The 22,178-nt window shown below is 35.7% G+C and overlaps 2 protein-coding genes across 2 annotated transcripts in view; both read right to left on the bottom strand.

Moving 5' to 3' along the window:
- CNDP2 (carnosine dipeptidase 2) overlaps positions 1–22,178 on the bottom strand; it is a 350,882-nt gene that overhangs the window by 72,141 nt on the left and 256,563 nt on the right. The gene's annotated exons all lie outside the window — the stretch shown is intronic.
- On the bottom strand, positions 471–21,919 carry C3H18orf63 (chromosome 3 C18orf63 homolog). Its single transcript, XM_009918903.2, has 15 exons — positions 21,238–21,919; positions 20,777–20,946; positions 19,996–20,074; positions 18,528–18,584; positions 16,997–17,108; positions 15,731–15,772; positions 14,665–14,741; positions 13,145–13,254; positions 12,392–12,488; positions 12,214–12,299; positions 11,471–11,654; positions 9,311–10,387; positions 8,220–8,336; positions 5,763–5,850; positions 471–1,960 (listed from the first exon to the last, which is right to left on the bottom strand). Exons 2-14 carry the CDS (start codon positions 20,908–20,910, stop codon positions 5,794–5,796), a joined length of 2,229 nt encoding a protein of 742 aa, XP_009917205.1. The 5' UTR covers positions 20,911–20,946; positions 21,238–21,919; the 3' UTR covers positions 471–1,960; positions 5,763–5,793.

Here is a 22,178-nt window from a genome sequence, read left to right on the forward strand (position 1 = left end):
TTCCTGATGAACATCTATATATTTTGGGGCAGGTGGAGGGGTCTGTTCCTTTAATCTTGAGGAATCAAGCCTGCGGACACCACAAGTGGAGGCTCCAGGTGATCCTAGACATCAAGGGCTCCTGTGCATTGACAGCTTCATGTACCTGCCAGAAGCGAGGGTATTCTGCCCAGTTAGTAAGAACTAGTTAAAAGGAGAAACTGAGATGGGCTCTTACAACCCCTCCATATAAACAGTGAAGGGTAAGGCAGGACTGAAGGTCCCTTCAGCATTGCCAAATCCTCTGCAGGCAGCCACAGCACTAATTCTTCCTCCGCATTAGTGGCATTTCCAGCACCACTCCTGCACCCAGCATGTTTCCGCTCACTATCAACACCTTACTACACATTTACAAGGAGTGGGTGGGTGGGGTTGAATAACAGGGTCCTCCCTTACAGCATAGACTAGGAAGTATTTGGCAATTTAGCACAAATGAGTAGTTCAATAGTTTATTTTAAATGGAAGAAATTGGATCTGCAATAATTAAATTTTCTGTATTTTGAGTATTATAATAGATAAAACAAAATGATGTAAACATTTGAAAATGCAAGGACAATGCAAAATGACTTCTATTATAATACAAGGCAAATGCTGGCAACCGGAGGCATTTAAAAAGCAACAATAGGAAAGATATCAGATGAAGCATTAATTTATATAGCGTAATAGAAATGCAACTGCTCTACAGGTTTTTTCGTACTGTAAGACAAGAAAAAGATCAATTACCTATAGTCAAACCTATGAAAGAATAACTAATCCACAGCATTTGAAAAGTAGCTTTGTATACCAATTTCCAGACAAAATGTAAGTATAATTTGATTTCTTGCTGAGCATATTGCTTTAATTTTTGTAATACTTGTGTTGTTTTGTATTTTTTTATATTATGTATGAGAAAGTTGCATGTTGTTGAAGTGCCCACTTCCTTTTAAACACTGGCACCATTAAATTAGAGCTATGTTAACAGTCACCATTCAAGAAAAAACCTAAACAAACGAAAAGTTGTCATTGTAGTAGGGCAAAATCTTGCTTTGGAAAATGAGGTAAATAAAAATACAGCTATAGCAATATAAACCTAAAAAGGTTTTCATAAAGCACATAAAGTTCCATTGCACCAATTCCTTTAGGAAAAAAGTTTTGCAAATATATATCCAAAGCAAGTGTTTAACTAAAGTTTTATATCATTTGAGTTTAGGAGCTAGTGTGTCATTTGATTCTTATTTTCCGGGTAACACGATAATACTCACTTAAAAACAGCAATTATGGGGCAACAATTGCATATATGTATATATGTGTAACTACACCTTCAAGTGAGTCACTGAAGATACATTTATGCTGATAAAATTACTCAAAGGGCAACTATACACATTCTGCATGAACTGCTGGAGAATGGCATTATCAATTAGACTTCAAAAAAAATCTTTTACAGAGCAGTTTCATTTCTGAAAATGGAAATTCGTTAAAAATTATAATAAGAATTAAAGAAGCTTGAATCAAATCCAGCCTTCAGATTATTCCCCTAAGAAAAAATGTACCGTTTATTTTCTAAGGATCTGACCTGACATGGAAAAGTTATTTAGGAATGTTTTACTGATGAAACAAAGAGGACCAGACATTGTAGCAAAGAATTAGATATAATTATATCACAAAAAGACAGACTTGAAACTTCAAAATAACTTGGAAGAAGGATTAAGTGTGTAAGCAAGTACTAGGACAGACATAATGTGATTCAAAAACTAAGCAATTAGCTAAATTTTCAAATTCATTAGAGGCTTATTAAACTGTGAGGAGAAGTTGTTATTCACTTGACTGTAAGTATTTAACCCTCAGGTTTTTATCCAGAAACAGGTACCAGTGATGTGAAATAAACAGAGCAAAATTCACAAAGCTCAGAGATCCTCAAGTATGTTAATGCCCTCTTGGGAACCTGAATGGAGGAAAACAGAAGAAGTTTAGATCACAAAAGAAACCAAAAGACAACTCAGAATTGTATGGTTAAGAGGCAAACAAAAGTTGCTGTACTTCCACATTTGTATTTGCAGTCTGTTTATGAAGTTTGGATTTAGGGCTTTCAAGTTAAATGTTTGCATTTTTATACAGAAAAAGAAAGAATTCTCTCTCTTGATAAATCTATGGTATCTTAAATCTTTATCCTTCCTCTTAGGTCTGGGTTTTTAAATTTAAAACCCTCAAAATATTACAATCAGTTGTAGTGCTGGAAGAAGGCACTTTGATTGCAGAAGTCTATTCACACCTTCTTAACCAGCTGAGATCAGGTAGCCAAGCCACATTCTTAACTCTACAAGAAAGCAAGAGACAGAATCTTAAGAAATTGTTCTTTAGCATTTTTAAATGGTTAACCATGCAGTAAATTAGATTAACCCTAACCTGGAACAGTCCTGCAGCAATGACAAATGGATAGGATAATAGCAATAATGTTATGATAGCATCTATTTTTTGGAGTATGTCTCAGGTATTTAGGTACCAACAACCTACTGTGGTACACAGTCCAAAGGTTATTTCTGCTACTAGATTTGAAAAGGAAATGAATTTTCCCCCATCATAAAAGGAATTGCTTTTTCATTGAAAGACTAAACATTTTCAGAATCCCTTTTCAATGAAAACCCAAATATTTTCACCACATACAATTTCCACGCAAATATTTTCAAATTTAAGTTAAACCTGTTTCTTCATAAAACCAGCTCAAGCTATTATATTTATACGATAGCTTAAAAGGTATTATTTTGGCCTAATATTTCACATCAAGAAAGCATCTGAAAGATGGCTTTGTTGAAATTTCTGTACCACAGCCTTCTAATCAGAAGAGAAATTCCTAAATGTTGGCTTGGGCCAATCCACCTTTTAGAAGAAACAGTCCAATAGATCTCTAGCCCTTATATGCAAAACTGCTGAGAAATTTTACTTAATTCCAGTTGTGTGGATCCCCTGCCTTCAGCTTGTGTTCATACAACATCTTTACAGTAATGGCAGCAATTACTTTCATGTAAAATAATACTATTATTACTATATGAGATGAATTTGTATCTTCTCATTTGCTAAATGAGTTTTGGTAATTAAAACCAAAGGTCAGTATCATATGACAACACAGGAGCAGAGCAATAGGAAGAGTTATGCAGACCAGTGGAAAAGGCTTGGGGACTTCAGCACTGCTATTTTGAATATGTCTGTTCTAGCACCAACATTTGTAATGATGCAAATCTTTCTTTTAAAACATCTTTCTGTACTAGCATATACTCTCCTTTAGAAGCTCTGCTCTTATGATTGGTCTTAGAAGCCAAACTTCCCTTTCATAGTAGTTTTTGACCTTGAAAAAGATAGGATGACTTCCATTAATAAAAGACTAAGCATGGAGACTTTCTTTAATTTGACAGCAAATATAAAATAGCTTAAAAAGAATCTATAAATCTCTTCTGAAAACTCTGTAATCATGCAGATCTTTATTTAAACTGAATAACTATTCAAGCCTGACTCTTGGGATGGTTTTGAGCTCCAGATTTAGACATTTAGCTATCTACATATGTGTTAGATGTCAAAACTCCTATTAAATTCAATGGAAATCTAGTAGACATAACCAACAGACCCTACAGAGCTCACTCAGCAGCAGATATCCTGCCCCCACCCCATGGGCTGGGCACCTCAGCGGCCTTGGAAGTTCCACTGGCCCAATCTACATGGCCTTGAAAAAGAACAATGTACCCAGCATAGTCCAGACCCCTAAATATGGGGGCAGGAAGGGGCTATCTCAAACTCGTGCTTAATATCTAGCTACTCCTTTTATGCCAAAGAAAAGCCCAAGTCCTTCCCCAGAGAACGAATTAGAATGTTTTAGTATTAAAATCAAATGTCCAATTTCTTAAAATGTTAAATACTTCTCTCACATTGCTTTATTAACATACCCACTATTTTCACCAGCAAAACAAGGAAAAAAATTAGGATTATGCTGTGATTTCCTGGACAAGTAAAGAGGCTGTGCAACTTGGCATGTTAGTCATAAAAACTGACCCTTTTTGCAAGATAATTATAAAAAAATGTTTTTATTGTCATGAATTATAGATCCAAGTCTTTCCTGTTGACTACATCATTGAATTCCATTGTAGGACCTTCTCACCCATAAATCTTGTTACACAGTAAATTTGAAAACTTACAAGTAATTCTCAAGTGTTCAAATGAAAACATGTACTCCGAATGCATGTGTAGTAATACATAATAAAGAAATTCAGAGCACAGCTTTTCAGAATCAAAATTGTAGGCACTGGTCCAATAGCAGAAGTTATTTTAGCTCTAGTTTTCTTTTTAAATCATCAACACCAATGAAGAACCCATACCAATGGGCTTCTTAGAAATCATATTTTAAATACTTTATGGAAGACACTGTTTCCTCTCTAGGGTTTAAGCATCACCTACCACGATCAACTTGATCCTGTGGCATTTAACTCATAAATAAGAAAAAAAAATAGATTTTTTTATTTAGGTAAAAAAAGTAAAGTTCTGACCATTCTGAGAGACACCATTCCTGTTCATCAGTCCTCAGTGAAAGTCACAGACTTTGGACCTACAGATACCTATGCTGAATTGCTAAAACAGATCACCTCTGAAGAAGGACCATGCCTGAACTGCCTGGCATGAAGCAGGAGAGATTAAATGCTAGATGCAAGAATAGGATATGAAGGCCCTATATGCAAAGCTTCCATCCATACAATGGACTTTCTTTAGGGAAAGCAGACAATTGATATATATGTTCACAGGAGGAAATTTATCTACATAAAGAAAGGAAAGACATAAAGTGAATCTCTGAGACAAAATGCACATTTGGCTACTTGTTATCACTTATGTTGAAGCCAAAAGCAAGATTAAAAGATGCACAGTTTATATTTTGGTTCTTTATTGCTATGATTTTCTATTTGTTTTGTATAATATACATTTTTGTGCTGTTGTGTCTGTGTGACCATCTTGCTTACATCAATATTTTCTTTTGAATAAATGTACTTCTATTTATCTCTGAAGTAGTTAACTGTACAGGCTACTCTTTCCTGCATGCTTTAGTACTGATAACTTGGATAGACATTAGGTCAATAAAACTGGTAGGTTTCATATGCTATATGTATCCTTAATATCCAAAGGAATATTCAAAGCAAAAGCTTGTTCTATCCTGCAAGACTATTATCGACAACCACCCACGATGTGGGTTGAAATATCTGTTCACAAAATTAAATTTATTCATTTTGTATGAAGGACCATTTTGTCCTTGGACTAGATCTTAGCACCACAAAAGCATTTAGCCACCCCATTTCATGTAATGATATTAAATAATACACATAGCTTCACTTCAATGGTTTATGGTTTTAACTTCAGCTCAGATTCAAATGAAACTCAGCAGCACAAAAAACAGGTTTATTTTAGTCTGAAAGAAAATGAGCCAATCAAAATACAAATTTAAGCCAAATTCTAAGTTCTACTAAGTACACGATGCCTTTGTATTTAACATTGCTTGTTTTACAAAAAAACCCGAAAGCTTTATTTGCTAGTATCCAATAAAACCAAGAATCTTAGCTTCTGTTACCTTGTTATTTTGCTCTAGAAGCCATTTTTTAGCAAAGTGATTCCTTCGGAGACAGCTGGTATCATTATAATGATCCAAAAGTAGGCACTATTACAGACGTGATATTATTTTAATAAAGAAAAATATTTAAAATTTGTAATGAGCATACCCAGAGTTTTCTTTCAGTACTCCAGAACATCCTAAATAGAAGGCTTACTTCTTTTGGCTTTCTTTAACTTCAAATAACCTTCTTCTTTCTGTTAACAAAAACCAACCAACCAACCAAAAAAAAAAAGGCAAAAAACAGTAAAGCAAACAAAGCAGTAATACTAAGCTAACAACTCAACTAAAAAGTTGTTTCTGAGTGAAATGTTTAGTTGAATGATATGAGAAGTAATTAATAAAAGTTTCTATTTTGCAACATAAATATAATTTAAAGTATGTTTATATGTACAGTGGGTAGATAACTAAAACCAGAGCTATTTTGAAAATAGCCTTTTACATGCTGGCAGCCAAGACTTTCAAAACCAACTCATCACTTTTGGTGTCCAAACTTGAGATAATGACAAAGGCTTACTCTTCAGAGAAGTATTTAGCAGTGTCCCCAGTCAGCACCATTGTATTTTAATCTGGAGAGAGGAGGAATCAGACTAATGAGCATTGGAGAGTCCATCCCTACCCCAGTTAATAGACAAGTCCCTCTCCTATTCCTGAGACTCCAGCTGAAGCTTCCCTAGAGCTGTGCATCCACCTGGCTTGGCTCCAGCAGTGGCAATGCTGAAGGGGCAGTGCGGCAGGCAAGTGAGAACTTGCTGTCTCCTGCCACTTCCCAAAAGTAGTTTGCAGGGCTCAGCCTGCCTGGGGAGAGAGGAATGGCCTGGGACACTTGTGACTCATGACTAGGACAGGACAGGACAGCAAGACCAGCTACAAGCTCTCTGCTGGTCTAGCCTGCCCAAGCTGTAGAGCTAGCTCCATGCTCACAAGCCCTAGTGTGGCTGAGTCATTCCCCATGGTGGGGAAAGGACTTCAGCACTTAATTCGTATCATGGTGGAAGTCTCCCTTCAGTACTCAGACCCTTGGGGTTGTTATTCTTATAACCACAGTTATTTTTAGTTGCTGTTTTTCTCGTTTTCTTTGTAAGACTAACTCCTGACTCTACTGCTGTAGCATTGCAGTGCTGGGCCTGGAACTAGTGACTCAGTTGTGGCCCTGTGGAAGGGCCTTTCCCAGCTGCAGTTGGATGAGGCCAGCTCAGAGCAGCTGGGCTGGCGTTTCCTACACCAACTCCTCTCTTCCCTGCTGCAGCTTGAGCTCTGGGGTATGAGTGCGTTCCTGCTGCAGGCCCCTGAGGCTGCTCTACTGGCCCTTTCTGACCTGCATGGATAGCACAAACTGTGCTCTTTTAATTACCATTAAAAGTTACAGAATTGTCTTGTATTTGGCTTTAAAAGCATTAAAAAAAAAAAAGACAGATAAAATCTAATGTTAACAAATGCAAATTAAGTGGAAGAATCTGAATTATGGATACATACGCTTAAGTTCTTAATCAACAGTTAATAACTATGTTGACAAGGTAAGTTTATATATTGCAACATCTAATTAGGCAAAGGCACTTCAGATCAAGCATGGGTAATGAGACCTCAGATGGTCATGCTTGAAATGAAATATAAAAGGCAAGGGAACCTGGGTGAAAAGGGACTTAAGCGTGTGCAACTTTTCCACCTGGCTTATTCTGTCGAATTATTGCACAGTATTTTCAGTTGGCTATGAGCAGAAATAATACATATCTAAGTGAGAAAATACAATTGTACTGAGCATTGGAGACCTGGGACCTGTTCCTTCTAATGGGCCTAATTTCTGGGTAGTAAAAACGTATAGAACGTGGTTGTAAGGAGAAGGAGATGGAAGATACAACTGAGTTTTAAAGAACTGATAATTAGAAACAGAAGTGTAGCCCAGTGGTAGGTAAAAGCAATATTTAAGAATCATGAAAAAATATTTTGAAGAGGGATTTAAAAGTACACACTACTATCATTAGAGCAGTGTCCAGAGGAAAAAGTATTAAAAAAAAATAATTCATATTAGGAACTTACTAATTGCTGCTGCTGCCCCCATCTAGTAATACCGTAACAACTTAAATATATTAAGTTAATAACTAAGATAATATAACTTTTAAATCTCAGAATTAATTACAAATAACCTTTTGGAACTCTACAGAGCGTTGCTGAATTCAAGCACTTAAGACGAGATACTTACAGAGCCATTGAGAATGCCCATAGTTATATTGGGCAGGATAAAACTGTTTTCTGTAGAATCAGAAAATCTGCTTCAGAAACATATTTACATTGAGTAACATCATTAAATTTTTTCATTTTAGTAGTATCTTTTGCAGAAGACAAACATTTTAAATGCACCCTTGAAGTACAGTAACATAACCAATGGTTAAGGCTAATTTTATCCTGGCTAAGGTTAATTTTATCCAGAGCAGGCTCAATAAGATCTCTTGGTTTCCCCATTTTAACTGGAACATGCTAAAATGAAAAAAATTAAAAATTCCTTTTTATCTCTTAATTCAGGTCCTTGTAGACTGGATTAAGGGGTCTATGTGTGTGCGTCTTTTACCTGTCTTCTTCTGGCACAACCTTTCTTTACAGATGCTTCCATGTTGCTCTCCTTGACTGAGGAAGTCGGTTTTGAGGTCAGTGTTTCACATGTCAGATCCTCATTCCCTGTAATCATCTTAAAGTATAGAAGTTTATACCTTCATTAGCAAAAAAACACCAGTATTTTTCTACTTGTTAAAATGACCTACTTTTTCAAAAGGTGCCCTCATAATACAAAGTTGAAATAAACTACCAAATTACATTTTATAGGTGAAAAAAGTGATAAGCACAACATATTTCATCCATGTGCCCAGTCTGTGGGATATCATCCTCATAAAAATTGCACTGAAATCAGCTCAGCTATTTATCTTATTGAAATGCAGACAGAAGCATAGAAATTTAGATTGTAAATTACCTCCAGCAGTCATTTAATCATAACTTTTACTCAAAACAGAGCTAAATTCAAAGTTAGATCACATTGCTTCAGGCCCCATCCAGTCAAGTTTTGAGAATCTGAAAGGATAACAACTCTACAACCTCTTTGTGCAACTTGTTCCAGTACTTAACCATTCTCACTCTAAAGAATTTTTTTCTTTATGCCCACTAGGAATTTTTCCTGTTGCAACTTGTGCTTTTAGTGAAATTGTAATTAAACCTGTATTTTCAAAACTTCCATGTTTGTCTAACAACACAATGCCTTACACACACTGCAGTCAGCACTACACAATTGCTAAGGTTAGAGATTCCTTTCAGGAGCTGTTCATGAATATGTTTTCATATGAAGACAGACTGAACACCAAAAATTTCACCATGTTAACCTCACACAAATCTTGATAAACTGTCTTAAAGAAAGGAAAACTAATTATCCCACCTTAAAAGTCCCAAATAAAAAAAGTGTGTATCTCAGACAACACAGTAAATCATCTTCCCTTTCAGAAAAAAAGCAGCAGAAGGAAGAAAACATTAACTTATATGGTAGAAATTTTAAAAAACTCTATTGAGAATGATGGTAGAACATGATGAAAGTCATGCTCTTTATTGCCTAACATTGTTTTAGAACATACTGAATTTGTGAGAACCAGTGAGAATGAGCCCTGTTATTTACCTTACCTGTTCAAAGTTAGACTTGGAATGATGACTGGTTGTCTTAGCAATATAGACCTTAGAGTGGCAGGCTGCTTTATTTTCTTCATTTTTGGAGATGCACACTGTATCATTTAAGACAGATTCATGAATATTTAACTCTACTCCTTCATTTGATCTCTTTCTTTGTTGCTGTGATAAACTGGAATTTGTCATTTCATTGTCTAATTTACAAATCTGCAAATGTACTTTCTTTGACTGGTGTTGTTTCTCAAGAACTTGCGTGGTATTTTGACTTGCAAACTTTTTTCCCCTTCTTGCACTGGAAGTAGGAGATGGATATGTATTCAGATTCAGATTGATGTTCGATTTCTGAAGCACTGACCCAACATTCTTAAGAAAAGAAGGAGGGTTTGCCTTTTCGTGGTTGACTTCACTTGAATTCCCACCCAAAGCCAAGTTATCAGAAAAATCAGAATTAGTCATTTGTCCACCAGACTCTGTTTTCCACCGAAATACAGGTATACCATGTTTCGTATATGTTTTCGCATTCATTACCTGAAGTACGCTGCTATGAGTAGGATTTTTGACTGACATATTTTGAACAGGTTTGTAAACCTGAGTTATGCTAGACTTGCACACACTTAGCATAGAAGATGAAACACCCATAATTTTTATTGGTGAATGTCTTTCAGCATGTTCTCTTTTCTTCCCATTCATTTGATTTGTGGGCTTTCCATTCATTTGCATCAACTTTCCTTTGAAAATTGGTATAATTTTGCTGACTTTTTTGGAGGGTAGTTCAAAGGCTGAATTTATAGACACTCCTAAAGATTTCACAACTGGTAACTCTGGTACTTCTGGTATTTGCCTCTTATTCACTGATTTCTCTGTTGCTCCAATGCTAACCTTTTCTGTATCCTTACGGCTACTCGGAAAAGCGTGTGTTTCTGGCTCTTTGAACAAACGCTCCATCCAGTGGCTGTTTTCCATACTGCATGGTGAAGAAATTCTAGGCAAAGTCTGTTTCCTTGGAGGAGCCTGCGTTAGAGATACTACACAAACCATCTCACCAGCCAATTTCATATGCTTAGATTTTATTTCCTGCAATACAACAAGAGTTGCTAAATTGAATGAACTGAATTTAAAAGTCTGATAGTGCCACCTAATGCATCACTATATCATACCAACCAATATACATCACAATATATAACCATACATTTTCCTATTTTGAATTAAAATTAACTATATTTTTAAACAATATTTTGTTGCCACTATAAATGAAGATTTGTCTTCTCCTCCCCCCAGTTCTTTGTTTATAAACTATGCTGGAATATCATATTTCTCAGAAGGAAAGACTTAAGTTACAGTCATTATCTTGGTTTAGTGCTTTCCAACTGGGTAATGCCTACCCCTTTTGAGGGGGTCTGCAGAGAGTTTGACTGACAGGGCTCCTCGTCTCTTAAGACTTCTAAAGGCATCCGTAATCTGAGCAAAAGACAGTTTGGATGTCTATAAAAACTGCAGATGACAAAGAGGAGCCATTCTAGCTTTGATCACTGAAGAGACATAAACAGGAACTGCTTTCTGAAAGAGGATTATAGTATTTTAGAATCTCTGCAATTTCTGTCACTATTCTTTGTTCAGAATTAATTACTTCATTTCTTCTTTCACACGCTACTACCAAAGAAATTTGAGTCTCAGCCTTTGTCGCAACTTCAAATTAAAGGAGTTTTGATTGCTTGCCTCTTTTCCATCACCAGCCATGGAGTAAATCTTACAGCTTGAGTGTTTTTAAATGTGTAAGTCCACAGAACTTTGTGGTTTTTTTGTTTTGTTTTGTTTTTTAATTTAATAATAATAATTTTATTGTTGTTATTGTGGAAAAGGTGTGAGAAAGTTCTGGATATCCACTGTAAAATAAGGTCTATAGAATTGCAAATATTTATATCAACTAATTAACACTAAGTCCAATTTTTTAATGTATTTGTGATGTGAACAACAACATAACAATGGCAAATAGCAATATCATATTTAATTACACTTTTAATTAAAAGTTACATAGTTGATAGTTGTTTGTTGTGAAAAGCATAGTTATATGCTCTCACTGTGTTCTTAATATGATAAAGACCACTTCATACCGTGAACAAAGTACATGCCATTAATATGTTTATAAAAAAAAGGTACACGCACCGGAGCCCTGAAGAGTTCCTGTGTAGCATAAAGTGCTTTACTTGTCATCTTTACTGGAAATCCACATATATGTGAAAGATTACGCTTCATGTCAGAAAGAAAAGAATTCAATACATTTTCTGAACCTGTTCTAGGGAAATACTGCACTGGCTGACTTCGGATGCAACTTAAAGGGTACCTGAGTAAGTGTTCAGGAATACATAACAAGCTTCTTTACATGTCTATAATTATGATTCATATTCGTTGAGAAGAAAGCATGAACATGTCTAAAGCTTTTTCAAAAAGGTGAACAAAAGCACTTATTTTCTGAAGGGACTGAAGCTTATAAAGTTACAGGATTTCAACATGATTATACCATACTAAACTACCACAGTAAAGATTACTCAATATAAGTAATCCTTAGCCTAGTCTTTCCTAGCAGGAAAACTCTCTTTAAAACAAGTCTTTGTTGGCCATATTCTTACAGGAATTTAACTCCTCCTTTTACATCACCATTTAGAGTGGCATTATCATGTTTACAGAAGCTGTGAAGCTGTTCTATTTGACTTACTATTATTCAATACTAGGACAAAGAGACTTGACTAAATATTTTGTTCCAATTTGTCTAGTGAAACAATTCTCTACTGACTTCTACAAAATTATGGAAGAAGAAAATGTGGCACATTCAAAAATGAAAATTTAGACCTTTGCTAGAAGTGTAGTAAAGGAAACGTAACAAAAATATTCTGAAAGGATACGTAAAGAATCTTTCCCCTATTGGTTTGAAGTAAACACTGAAGTATATTTTTGTCTCTTCAAGATCCTCTGGAAGAATATATCCATACTTAAAAAAACCCACAAACTTGTATTACAAATACAAACTCCATAGGTAAAAAAAGGGAGGGAAAAACGAAAGCAGTGTATATTGTTTCTTACCAGATTCTTCCAGTGTATCTGAAATTCTTTATATGAATGGAAAGGAGATTCTGGAGGAATTATGTGGCTGATGTTTATGATCTGACCCATTTTCATGCTATGCATAGGTAAAGAAGGGATGCTTAGAAAGGGTGTCATAAAACTCAGCTGAAAATATATTTGACTTTTTGGGGAAAAAAAAGCAAATAATTTTTGGCATTGAAAGTATTTATGGATTATTTTTATGTTTTGAGGACTAGTACCTTTAGCTCATAAGTTTATGACAGAACAATAGCACTATTTCCTGAAGTATGGAAAAGAATTTGGCACCTACAAGTCTAATTTTCTCTTGTCTGTAATACTCACTACGAGTGAATGTAGAGCAAAAGCAAATATATCATTACGTCTCATATTTTTATGGTTAACATCATAGGTGAAAATAGGGGTAGTTTGCGGCAAAGCTGGAAATATGTTTTTTCTTTATATTGACACTTTCTGCTAAAATAATATTTCAGAAAAATTAATTCTCTTGTATATCACAGATGTAGCAATTACTAAAATTGAAATAATATTTAAATGTGTAATTTATGATTCACTGATTAATTTTTCTCATTTTCTGTAACATTGAGACCATAAAACTAAAAAAGAAAGATTCCTGAATGTAAAACAGACTGTAAAACAAAAGTGTTCTTATCACTAGTATCAAATTCACAATTCATATGGGAAACATTCCAGGAAATGTTTGTTTCTGCTGAAATGTAAAGAGACTCCTACCTTGGCAAAACATAGCACCAGTTACTTAATATGGAATGTTGGTGAATAACTGTATTTTCATTGCTGTCAAACAGCTTTAAGGTGTTTGCTGAAATATCAAAATCTCCCAGCTTAAAACAGAAAAAATAAGTTAGTTGCAAATAATTCTACAGCAGTATGAAATTAAAATTTTCCAAAATAATTGTGTATCACAATACACTGAAGCTTATACATTATTATTCCTTTATCAGCTCTCACAGACTGATCATTTCAGAAGATATTCCCATTATCAAATTGCACACTATCTTATATTACAGCCTACACTTCCAAGAGTTATGTCAGTACAAGGTTTAAAGGTTATTTAAATCAGTGAGATTTAAACTTTATTTGAAGTGTTTTAATAAGTAAGAGTACAGAAGGAATTTTATCAAACTAAGAACTGTCTCACTTCCATGCACATTTTTTAAAGTTCACATCAGAAACCCATGTTTGACAGCCCAGTAACTGTGTATGCCACTTTGCCTTATCAAGTGCAAAGATCCAAGCAACAGAATTAATGGGACATATAGTTTCACCCTGTGAGAAGTCAAAAAACACCACGCATTTTCACAATATGAAAATATTTGACTGTAGAGGCCAATCAATCAAACACTGAGATTTGAGAAACTTTTTCTCTCTCTATGATCTACCAGGGTTTGCATTTATTCACTGACAAGAAAATCTGGCCATTTCTGTTTTAGAATAGTATTAAAATGATCAAACTGATAATGAAGCCACATCATGATTGCTTCCATCATTGCTTTGTGTAATTCTGGAACTGGATTCCTACAGATAGCATTAATGTTTATGCTGTCCAACTAGGTCACAGAAGAAATCCTATTCTTCTATTCTAAGAAAGAAGAGTTTGGATCAGAAATACTTATTTTGGAAGAAACCAGCAAGCCTGACAAATATGCCCCTGTATGTATGGACATATTCAACAAAGGTGACATGGCTGCCACAAAGGATGGTAATTTTTCAACCTCAACCATGATTTCTTAAACAATTTATTAATTATGCTTATAAGCAGCATAGTCCAGGCTGCTCCAGTATTTTGGAAGCTGCATAGAAAAGGAAGCAGATTCCAGAATAATTATATAAAGGAACTTTAAATATAGTGCCGACAACTTACCTGTAGCTTTGCTTTTAAGATGTTACTCAAAACTGTCTATGTGTTACAGTGAGATAGTGAATGCCTTTTCTAGAAAACACTGCTAGAAGGAAATCTAGAATCATGAACACGCTTCACTACTATATTCTGCTAGCATTTTTTGAAAGGTCTCTTAGTTAGACTAGAATCTCAATTTTACAATGCTTGCTAGAATGCATCAATATAGATATTATATGGATCTTATGCACTTAAAACAGATGCAGATATTCAATGAATATGATTACTGTCATAATGCAATCAGAAATAAGCACTTCTAGCCCCATCATGCTAATTGCAAGTCACCTAACAGAAAAGAAGATAAAGATTAATAAGACAAAAATAGAAAATATACCTCAGGGGGTGGCAACCGAATTGAGCAAGGCTCCACACTGATGCAAAGCTGTCTCTCTGATACATTGAGGTCTATAACTAAAATAAAACCAAAGCGCAAAGCCCTGTTTTGAACTACAGTTCATCTGTTGGACGGAAAGCTAAACCAAATGTTTATTTAAAGTAATTGTTAGTCAAAATGCTGCATTTGAAAATCAAAAGGCTAGACTTCCTCAGCATGGAAATTAAAAATAAGTGCATTTTAACTGTGAAAAATTAAAATAATAATGAATTACCATCCATACAGTACACCTCTGTAGGAACTTATGGCTGTCCATGCAACTGGATGCTTGATACTCACATCCTTGATACACAAACAGCCATTTTCAAAGCCAATGTAGTTCTTACAAACATTGGCTGTATTGAGTCATCTAGCCCAGTATTATACATCCAGAAGTGGTCAATAGGAAAGACTATATGAGCAAGGCAAGCATTTACTGACACATCTCCAGAACATTCACCCAGCCCTGAGCAAGCTGTAGCATAGGGACTAAATGTATTACATTCCTCAACATATGTCCCTGTTACAAATTTAGGCTCCAACATCCCCCAAAGTAATCTTTGATTTTTATAGTGGAATAAAAATACTACTTTGTAATTTTTGTAACAGCTAAGCAGCATGCTTTGTGACTTTTGTGAACAGCAAAGGTAGTACATACAGGACAGTCACTTTAGCTCATTTCCTATCTGTTTTTATGGAACTTTCACATCACTTGCAAGACACATAATTTGAGGCAAGTGCATTTAATTGTAATAATCATAACTTTTAAAAGGTAAATTTCAATCTATGGCTGTAGATTAACAGTAGGAAAATTACTTTTTTTGTGGGTAAATTTTCAAAGGTGTAGTTGAGCTGACAACTATTACATACAGAGCATCATCTGCCATCAAGTGTATTTTGACAGATGTTATTTCAGAATTAAATACAAAAAGACATTGTGTTGGTAATACCAAGATCATGCCAGTATGAAAGTACATAACTATACCTTGCTCTCACAAGTTTACCATTAACAAAACACTGTACTTACCAACAGCATTTTGCCTTCCTGAATGAGACAAAAAATCTTTACCTTAATAAATGAAATAGATAGACATTATTTTCTAAACGATATGTCAAATGTCTTAATGCAATAAAAAAAAAAAAGGAGAAATCACACAGTTTTGTTTGTGTGTGCTATGAACGCTGAAAGGTTTGTTCCTTTTAAGGAGAGAAAACCCCCTCTATCAATTAACTTTTCACTGATTTATTAACCTCTTATAAAAAAAAGAAAGATATATGAAAGTATATTAGTGGACAGCAATTTATACATCATTTTTTCCTTCCAGTAAGGAATTTATACATTGAGCTATTTTTAATTGACTAACTGTTAATAAATTTCTCAGGTTCAAAAGCAAATCTGTATAGTACTACTACATATTTTACCATATATCATCAGTTTTGCCCAGCTTTAGCAACATATATGATTAGACAAGCTGCATGTAGCAGGGTCACATTGCTGTTAGTCAATGTCTTTCATTTAAATCAGTTTTATACCAGCTACCATCTAACCCTCTACTTCTAGGTGCTATTCCTGAATAAGTTGATTTCATTCAGAGCGCTATATATTTTGAAGATACCGAAACAGGATACTGTTAATATTGTGGCTGGAAATAAGACAATAACATAAACACTTTTCTCAATGTATATTTGGAATGATCTATACAATTGCTGTACTTAATAAGAGCACACCACAGTATCTGAAACACATCTGTTTTTCCACACTTTGGTAATTCACATTTATCCTACACAGGAGTTAGTAGAGAGATGTCAGGCAGAGGAAGTACCATCTGAAAAGGCAGAGCTTGGTAGAAGGAGATGGTCTGACAGAAAAACACTTCTATATAAGAAGAGCATGCAAACTATGTGCAGAAGTGCCACTGATAAAAGCATGAATCTGAAAAACAGGCCCAACTTTTAGAAGACATTTACTGTCCAACAATATTTGGTTTGGAAATTATTAATCTGGTATGTTGCGTTCAGTTGAAATAATTATTTCAAAGATGAGAAAGAAGATGAAAAAGTGAATGATATGTCCATTCAGATTGTTAACTTGAATCATTGAACTTGGATAAAGGAACAATAAAAATGCAGTCAAAGAAAAAAATCATAGGATAAATGAATGAAATAATTTAATATAATGAACTAAATAGTGGTGGAAATGAAATAATGATGGAAATTAAATTATGGAAAATAAATACAACAATAAAGAGCTGAAAACTAAATGCTTGATCTCTGACCCAGGTGAGTCAAATACCTTGCACCAAGAGATGACCAGCCTTGTTCCATCTGGGTGCAAGTCTGGCTGTAAGCGTGTAGGAGAGACAGGTTTGGAGAATGGCTGGACTAACTGTTTGTGGTGCTTCCAGCTAATAACATCAGTGAGAAAAGAAAAATACATTAATAATTTAACAGATTTTTTTTTAAAGGCTTCAGTCAAAATTTAATCAAAGATACTGCTACTGCATCTTGGAGCCAAATCCTAGTATATGTTACACATCTTTACTTTTCATCTACTTAGCTACAAGATAAAGTTAGCACAATATTTGATGTAGGCATTTAGATTTCATGCGTCATAAAAGTAAGGTGCACTGCAATTCATGTAATGTTTTCACTGATAATAGACTTGGGGAAAAGACTAATTGGACTATATGGAGTACTTTACTAGATAGCCATCTCTTTCCAGACAATAGGCACAACATCCAAAATTTACATGTATTAACTCTGCTGTCAAACTCAAGACCAGAGACATTTTCTTGCAATCACAAGAACAATAGATAAACATAATTTTGTTCACCTAGCAGTACGACTTGCTTTACGGCTTGCTTGTCCTGCACAGCTTTCTGTTGACAGCATTGGTCAAGAAAAATAAACTAACTACAACAGGTTAAAAAGAGTTAACTAACACACATCCAGGAGGATGTTTCCAATGAGATCCTGCAAGGATCTGCTTGCAGCTCATGGTTATTAAATATACTTCATACTACTAATCTGCTGGTCTTAGAAAATTGAACAATGACAGGTCAGTTACATGTATCAACATAAAGCAGTTTTGTAAGGAAAGCATATTTGAACAGTATGTGTCTTACTAATCCAGATATACACTTACACTTCTTGAAACAAAGAAAAATACACCCAACTGGCTGTGCATATGAATCATGAGAGCTACTGGCTTTGACTACAATCAGTTTTTTGATGCAGCAATTTTAGTGCATCCACACATACATTCATAAACCCCGCAAACATTGCATACCAGAAGATAGCAAATCATATGCATAACGGTCTAAAAATATATCAGCTGTTAAGCTCATGAGTTCCATTTCTTCTCTATGTTTTTGTTTTGCTTCTCTGAGACTGTCCTATACAGGCTGGATAAACCCCAAACGTGAATGGGGAGACAGTTCAGCTGTCTGAACACCCCCACCTGTGGAACCTACAGAGCACATGCAGACGGAGTGACACCAGCAGGAGACCTGCAGATCTTTGGCCCGAAGGGCATGTCTGTCAAGGTCAAACCCCAACGACCCTGAGCAGGATCAGGATCCCACTGCAGCAGAGAAATGTAGTGAAATAGCTTAGGAACTTCTTAAAACTTTTGACTCTGACAAAGTATACTTACCATTCCCAGGTTCATAAAAGACATGTTGTCTATGGGACAGACTTTTTTGCCCTGACACTTGGCTTCTGTAGTGCAAATTGTATGCTCTACAAAAAATACTCATTTCTGGCAACAGCAATTGCAGAGAAGTGTAACAATCTTAAGAACTGTGACATCTTTCAGCACTTACAGTAGCTCCTTGTTTCTCTATGTAGGCTTGGCATATGCCTGATTTGTAAAATGGTATCTAAAAATAAATTAAAAAAAAAATAAATTAAGTGTCTGAAATTAAGGGGTGTTTCAGGAAATGATAAATTAAATTCTGGTCCATCCGTGACTTCGTCAAAGAAAAACAGGCTAAGGAATAGTTAAAGCAAACACCATATCCTGTATTTTAAAGGATAATGATAGCCAAAATTAGTTCAGGCATTTGCCATAGCATAATCTCATTTCCAGTGAAAGATACATTAACAAGCAAGCAAACAACTGCCCACAACAACATTGCAGAACTCTGCCCCTGCTGCTCTCATCGTGAATTGGGTGGCATCTTACCAACTGAGTCCATTCTGTTCCTCAAAGGGTTCACCATCTGAAAAGGCCATTTTATCAAAAGAGTTGAAGACATAAGCTGCCATCTACATTACTAATGCACAAAAATAAAAGTTTGCTTTAAATGACGTAATCCTTGATCATCAAAGAAAACGCTTCTTAGAGAAACATGCATGTACGTGTGATGGATACACTTGACTCCTAGCTGTACTTTGGTTCAGGCTGACCAAGAAGCAATGGGCCTCAAGTCCTTGGGGCGAATTTGTGAGCTGGAAAGCCCCTGGCTCATGTACAAGGGAGTGGAGGTGTCTTGAGGAATATTTCAAAAGGTGGTTTCAAAACCCTAAAGTACAAGATAAACAAAGTACAGAATAAGATATAAGAGCTAAACTGAAGACATCTGTCTTGTCTATACTACTGACCAGCAGCCAACTACTTCACCCTATAAATATTAAAATCAAGATGGGCCCAGTTTGAGCTCTCCCTGATAGGCAGCTGGCCTGCATGTCAGGTGACTCTCCCCTTAGGCAGGGATGCCTCTCAAGGTTAGAGATTCTTTACCTAAGAGATCCTTCCTGACCCAAGGCAGAAAGATCCCTTATCCATGACAAATCCTCGGTAAGTGACTGATAGCATGCTATGAAGCACTACTAATCCATGTAGCTACTCAGATATTATAAACATTGTATGGATAATTCCATTAGACATGAACTGTTGATCAAGTCTGAGACCAACATTGGATCCAGCCACACCTAGGCTCCAAAAAGGAGTTTAGAAAGCAAGGGGGTCCACTCTGAACCTCATGATTCAATGGGAGGTTCCTCTTTACTCTTCACACCTCTGATCTCTGTATGAGTCATGCTAACTCAGTTTTCCTTTGTGTGTTTGTTCCATGCAGTAATTAATAAGATGAACCTTGTCATCAAACTTACTGAACCTTGTCAAACCACTGTAAAACTTTGTTAAATTCCATCAAACTTACTGAACTCTGTCAAATTATTATTTTACCTCAGTAAAACATATTGCTGCTTCTCTCTTTTGAGTGAGATGCATTCCGCTCATCCTAATAGTATGTAACTACATATACTTATTTACACACTGATACTGACCGCCATTACAACTGAAAGTTGATTTAGTGTTCCAATAACAGGTGCAGAAAGGATGTCTTGATGCAGGAATAATAACTGTCTATTAAAAAAAAAAAAAAAAAGAAAAAAGTTCCAAAATAATTTTCCATACTTGATTTTCTCAGCTTAAATTTATTTTTCTCACCTTCTGCAAACATAATACATTCCACTTTTAATTGGTTTCCAGTGGTTCAGTATAATATATTGGACTAGTCCAAGTTACTTGCTCTTAACCCACCCACAGTGGTCTAAGACAAAGACGACAAAGACTACAGGCCTTTGACACATGAACAGAACTCTCCAAAAGCATTTATTTTGCCAGAATTTCTCATTTCTTTGCTTTCCTATTAAAGGGAATGACATAACACTTGGTGAACACTAAGGAGCATACATATGCTTTCCGAGTATTCTTTTCACTCAGTCTCAACCTACATAAAGCAATACAATAACTCAAAAGATGTTCCTAAAGCATTCCAACTTTGCATGTGAACACAGATTAATTTTAACTATATATTAACTTGAAGTAGGTGGCCTTGTTAGTTTTAACCGATGACATTTAAAACATAATAGAAATGTGTTTTTTTCCCCAATAGCCAGCAAGTCCCCCATGGAAAAAAACATAAAATTTTGAACAATTTTATACTGTTTGCTGCTGGTAAGAATGTTGCTGATTTTATTACGGTTAACTCCAGTACTGCTAATAAAATCTTTCAATAACAACCACAAACAGCTTCTGAAAATAATAACCCTCAAAACTCTTTACCTGCAAATCTTTAGCTGTGTATTCCTTGTCTCAGTTTCCGGTATCTGAGAACTCAGTGTTACTGTAGTGGCACAGAGTTTTTGTAGCTCCGGCAGACTGACGAAGAACAGAGACTGGGGCCTGGTGTCATTCATGTTATATTTTTGATTGCCTCAAAGCAGCACTTGGGTCTTGAAAGAAAAATTTTAATTCAATTTTATAAGGCAGGTATTTGTTTCCAGAACTTTAGAAGTATATGGTATCGGGTAAATGAATAATCAATTACTTTCTGATTAAGGTTAGGTAGGCAATATAACATGATTTGGTCAACTAAACCAGACAGCTCAATATACTTTTGCTATAAATAATGCATTATACTTGAAAAAATAATTATTTACAAGAGTTAAAATATTCAGAGTAAAGACAATGACAAAACCATCCTCTCCACCTTCTTCTCAGTCTAGGTTGGAGCTGGAATATACCTGGGATCCAGGAGCTGAGGAATCCCTCTGTAATATTGGTCCCCTCCTGCCTGGCGAGAAAGTTTAATTCCCAGGAGCTCAACAGCGATCTCCTCACTAAGTCATACAAAGACCGTGGCTGGCCTGCCGGAGAGCATGAAAACCACAGAAACACAGAGGGATGTTGGAAATCTTTTCCTTTTTCCCCACAGGAGGCTCCTTTCCAAGTGGTACAGAGAACGTGTGTGCTCCCTGCTGAAATCCACCTCTCTTCTCAAGTGACAGGTGAACACTGTATTCTAACCTATGCAGAACTGAGTACAGTCTTACACCAGGCTGAAAGCCATACTAATCCAGAATCACATTCAGGTATATGATTAATAATGAACACATACAATGTGTTCTCCCATTCTTGCTCTCAGAGGAGAAATGTATGAAGAACAGCATTTTGCCTTGGTGGGAATTTTTAATAGGTACACTCCTAAATATTTATCAAAAGATGAAGAAAACATACCTGGTATTTGGAGTGGAATGTGATTAGACATATAGTGGTTCTACCAAAGCTGCCTCTCACATCTAAGCTTTGCCTTATAATAGAAATTATTGACTATATGTTGTGTTCAAGAGTATGAGGCAGTTTTGGGCTCAGGCCACAATCATTATCTTGAAGTGCACATGACCTGATATTTCACACAAAGTCAGAATACAGAGTACATGTATGTTCACTGCCACACCACTGAGCAGATGTGCTGCAACACCATCATTTTTGGAACTTCCTAAAAAGCACCAGAAAGAAGAACCGAAAAAAACAGAATTTCAGACTGAGAATGTGATCCTTTGATGCAGTATTAACAAAATCCATGTGAGCGGGAGTAATATGAAGTCATGGCTGTTACCTGGCCTGTTGTATGCCTGTTGTATGCTCCTATGTGTTGCAGCACAGGCCAGGCTCAGTGTAAAGG

This window comes from Haliaeetus albicilla, chromosome 3 (assembly GCF_947461875.1).
Source record: "Haliaeetus albicilla chromosome 3, bHalAlb1.1, whole genome shotgun sequence".
Lineage (NCBI taxonomy): Eukaryota > Metazoa > Chordata > Aves > Accipitriformes > Accipitridae > Haliaeetus > Haliaeetus albicilla.